General features: G+C 45.3%; 1 protein-coding gene across 1 annotated transcript in view; it reads left to right on the forward strand.

The window, feature by feature from the left end:
- The window catches only part of spock1 (SPARC (osteonectin), cwcv and kazal like domains proteoglycan 1), a gene marked incomplete at both ends in the record, with an annotated part of 77667 nt that overhangs the window by 52158 nt on the left and 20509 nt on the right, over positions 1-5000 (forward strand). The window contains 1 exon segment of the mRNA XM_080415675.1: positions 3744-3870. Within this exon segment, the coding sequence (XP_080271801.1) occupies positions 3744-3870 (127 nt within the window).

Here is a 5000-nt window from a genome sequence, read left to right on the forward strand (position 1 = left end):
TTATAGAGCAAGACTTAAACTACGGTGTTAGAAATGTTCTGCTTGACGTCACATCTGAGCGGAGGACCAGAACTACGCAATCACACTGCTGTTGCAGTGGAGCACAAGGTTTACTGCTTTACCAAATGGTGCAAGGGTCAGATTGATGTGAACGTGTTCAACACAGTGTCTTTGCGCTGGAGGACGTTGCGCCCGGTGACACCTGGAAGAGGAGAACGTCACCTTGAGGCTCCCTCCTCGCGCTGCCACCACACAGCTGTGCTGATAGAAGATATCATTTACATCTGTGGTGGGCGTCACTCCCATACAAAAGAGCTAGGCGTGCTTTATGCATTCGATGTCGACACCCATAGATGGTTTAAACCCAGGGTTTCTGGGTCTGTTCCAGAGGGGAGGGAGAACCACTCAGCCTGTGTCTTGGGGAAGGTCATGTTTATCTATGGAGGAGTTAAAGCTCTGACTGGACGGACCAATGACATCTACAAGTTGGACACCACCACAATGGTCTGGTCTTTAATTAACACCAGAGGCATTCCACCACGTGTACCATACTATCACTCTGCCACCATCATCGGGATAAAGATGTTTTTAGTATGTGTGGACAACATCAGAGTGTTTGACACAGAGACTGACAGCTGGCTGAACACATCTTCTGCACATCTTCCAGAAAGACGCTGGCTTCATTCAGCCTTTGCCTACAATGGACAGCTGTACATATTTGGTTGTCGCACCTGGAACCAGACCGCCGCCAGTGATCTGTGGAAATTCAATTCAGAGACCTTCTCCTGGAAGAAGGTTGAGACCAAGGGGAAAGGACCGTCTAATATATATGAGATGTGCTGTTGCATGGTGGGAGATCGTGTCATCCTCTTTGACGCATACAAGCCCAATGACCTGTACATCCTAGATTTAAGTCCTAGTCTCAAGACTTTATGTAAGCTAGCAGTCATTCAGTACGGTGTGGAGCAGTCTGAACTCCCACACAACATCAGGTGGGAACTGGCGGCCATGACTACCAACAGCAACTGAAAACAAAGTCCACTAAACAAACAAACAAACAAACTATGACCCATTGGCACAGATTCATAATCCACAGGGTACCTGAGCACAGTCCATAGTGTGCGTCTGTATTTCGCAGTGGAACTATTAATACATTTCCTGCCAAGAACGCAGATCTGTGTTCTATTTTCCAATTATTATACCCACAAGATGTTTTCTTTTGTTTTGTACACAACGTGGCGTCTACAGCGTTTCAAAGATTGTCTATTTCAGGTAATCACGCTGGCGGGGGGGGTGAATTATTTTGGCGGGCAATGTGTTAACAGTAACACATCCGGTGCCAGAGTTTTGTTAAAAAAGTGTACGTTGAGTGCCAGAGATCTCACCGTTTGTAACGCTACGCTGTTTACAGCTGCTGACTCCACGACGAGCACCCGATTGTAAACAATGGATGCGTGCACGATGGTGGATGGTCCTGGCTAACGCCTGGAACAATATCATCTCTCACGCGAGTCGCCATGGCGGAGTGATCGTGCATCGAAATTGACTCGTTTTCCTCACTGTAAAAAGTTAAGGAAATATGCTTATTTGCAAGGAGATAGAATGGGAGCGGACGGGAGCCAGGTTTTTTGGCACGGTGATCCATCTGTCCCTTCCTTCTCAGAGGCACCGTGGGTGGTTCCAAAGTTGCGCTAGTCGTCGTCCCCCCCCCCTTGTGGAAAAAAATAAAAAGACAAATACATTGTTTTCACGATTATTCACGGTTTTGGCACCTAAGCGCTAAAAATAAAAAATCAGAGATTCCCGGTTTTGGCACCTAATGTGTTAATACGAATGCTTGTTTGGTAGCTGTAGAGTTCTCAACGGCCCTGAAAAATAAGGCCCGACCCGAACCGAGCCCGGCCCACAACAATTACCATAAATGTAGGCCTGAGACCGGTCTGATAACACCCCCCCCCCCCAAAAAAGAAAAGAAAAGAGAGAGAGAGTGAGCTTGAGAAAACATACTTAATGTTGTTGCTAAAATGGCAACTTCACATATAAAAATTGTTCACACAAAACATGCAACGTTTTGTCTGCTTCGGCGTCTGCATGTCGTCTGTCTGATTTACGGCTCATTTAAGTAACCCGTCTGCTTGCCAAGACCTCAACGCATTAGATGGCGGCGATGCATTGTGAGCTTCTGTGAGCTTGTAGATTGAATGGCTATTCAGCGTGCAGTTAAGTATGAATGAGGCAGCCAGGCCAGCGGCAACAACTTGTATTCTCTCCATCAACCCTAATGGGTTAATGGAGAGAATACAAGAATACCAGGAACGCATCTGTGTCATTTTTAGATTTATTTGGCTATTCAAAAATAGCAGATATACAAGCTCATAGAGCGGCACCGAGTGCCGCTCTATGAGCTTGTAGATCTGCTATTTTTGAAAAAGAAAGCAAATATCTAAAATTTTTACTAAAATATTTGCTTCGTGGAGGTTCCTGGAACTAAATATTTTCAGATGGGGGGTCCGTGGTCAAATGCATATAATTTTGGGGGTCCTTGACATGAAAAAGTTTTGAGAACCACTGATATTATATAGCAACATATGTTTAAAAAAGAAAAGAAAAAATGTTGAGTTAAAAATCAGCCAGGTTCGGGCTCGGTCAGAAATGGAGATCTCTAAGCTGCACCAAATGTGCAGATTTGATTGCAGTTTGTGATCAATAAAGAGACACAGTTAGAGTATGATGTTCCATTATATAACTGTAGCTGTTGTTTAACAGTAAATAATGATATAATGGTGATCCTGTCATATATATATATATGTCACATGTCTATATATATATATATATATATATATATATATATTATTTTTTTTCACCCGGTGCCAATTTCCTAAGTGATCCTGGGTGCTACACCAGCCCTACACCAGCGCTACACCAGTCCCCCACAGCCAGGGAGGCCAGGGCCGAGCTCATGCTTCCTTCAATGCATGAGAGCCAACTGACCTTCTTGTCACCTGACGGGGGGGGAGTTTCCCTGGTTGGACGTAGCGTGTGGAAGGAACACGTTATTCCAACCAGTTCCTTTCCCCTCCATCAGGCGCCCCGGCTGACCAGGGGGAGGCAGTATAGTGACCAGGATTACTACATGTTTTTGTGAGGGTATTAACTACCCGCTGGGAGACACGGGGAGAATATGCAAACTCCACACAGAGTAGGCCCTTTCACCAACCCCACCTAGGGTATGGGCACTGATGACGCGGAGGAGAAGACACGCCCCCAGTGCCCACAGCGTCCCCGGCGGGAATCGAACCCAGGACCTTCTTGCTCCTTGATCCTGTCCTATTTTAAGGCTGTACAATTCTACTTATTTTTGTTCCTTCTTGGGAAGTAGCCTAATACTATGATATGATTGATATACAGTGTATATTTATACATGTGTGTGAGGAGGAATTAATTGTTAAAACGTCTGGTATCCATGAAGTAAACACAAATTAAACGTTAAGTTGTTTTCATTTGGAGTTCTAGCATGCCATCTATGCTGGAATTCCAGGACTACACAACTAACAAAGACTCCATTACCCATGATTCTTGTTTGTTTTTACTGTGTAAGCTGGAGTTCCAGGACTACACAACTAACAAAGACTCCATTACCCATGGTTCTTTGTGTGTTTCTACAGTGTAAGCTGGAGTTCCAGGACTACACAAACAAGGAAACAAAGACTACATTACCCATGGTTCTTTGTGTTTTTCTGCAGTGTAAGCTGGAGTTCCAGGGCTGCATGTCTGGGAAGGTGATCTCAATGAAATGCGAGGGACCGTGTCCCTGTCTGCCCGGTCAGGAGATCTACAAACCCTCACACACCACCACCACTGACAAGACTGGTGAGTAGTGTCCTGCATTCACCCAGCAGATGGCTTGTTCAGATGGCTTTCCCATGTGCACTCTGAGGGGATCTGTTAGGCTTTAACGTGTCTTGATCAGGGCCACTTGGACACATAGATGGGAGGTCAGGTCGATCCAGGGACCTTCTGATGACCAGACGACCTCTCATACCCACTGTTAAGGGTTCCAGAACAGGTTATTGTATTCATATAGAGAAGTCTTTATTGTCTCCGCCAGGCCAAAAGGTATGGCGAGAAAGTATGTTTTGCACCCCGTCCGTCCGTCAGTCCGTCCGTGTGTCCTTGTGTCCGTGTGTCCATCTGTCTGTGAGCGGCTAATCTCCGGCACCGTTGGCCCGGTCGCTGCGAAACTGTGCACACACACTCCCTGGATGCCAATTCAGAACCTCTGGCCCAAGTTTTTGACATGGGCCTGTTATAGTAACACCAGGAGGCCGATTTGTGCAAAACCCATTTTTCTATATTACTCCTACAGATTTTTATCCAAACATCACGCTAATCAGTACACAGTATCTCTGTAGTCATGTGATCAACACGGATCTGTCTGATTTTCCATATTCCATCCTGATTGGCTAAGGTTGGCTTCCAAAGTTTGCAGAACTGGTCCATTTTGAACTAAATGCCTCAAATCATGAACGCAGCTTGTGATTTCCGTGCAATTTCACACGCACAATCGCACTAGGCCGAGGAAGAAATGTCACTTGGAAATTTTCCAATCAGCCTCATGGTGGCGCTATAAAAGGACAAATTGCGTTTTTAACTGCAACTGCACCGATCTGCGTAAAACTTTGCACACATACTCCCTAGAGGCCAAGGAAAAACATCTGCCCTGCATTTTTCACATTAGCCTTTTATAGCGCCACCAGGAGGCCGACTTATGTACACACATATTTTGAGATTAAGCCTACAGATTTTATCCAAATTTCATGCAAATCGGTACACATGATCTCTATAGTCATGTGATCAAGATGGATCTGTTTGATTTTTCATATTCCATCCTGATTGGCTAACATTGACATCTAAGGTTTGCAGGAGTGGCCCGTTTTGAACAAAATGGCGCAAATCATGAACGCAGCGTCCGATTGCGGTGGAACTTTGCACGTACATTC

The sequence above is a fragment of the Gymnoscopelus braueri genome (genome assembly GCF_963280865.1).
Source record: "Gymnoscopelus braueri genome assembly, chromosome: 20".
Lineage (NCBI taxonomy): Eukaryota > Metazoa > Chordata > Actinopteri > Myctophiformes > Myctophidae > Gymnoscopelus > Gymnoscopelus braueri.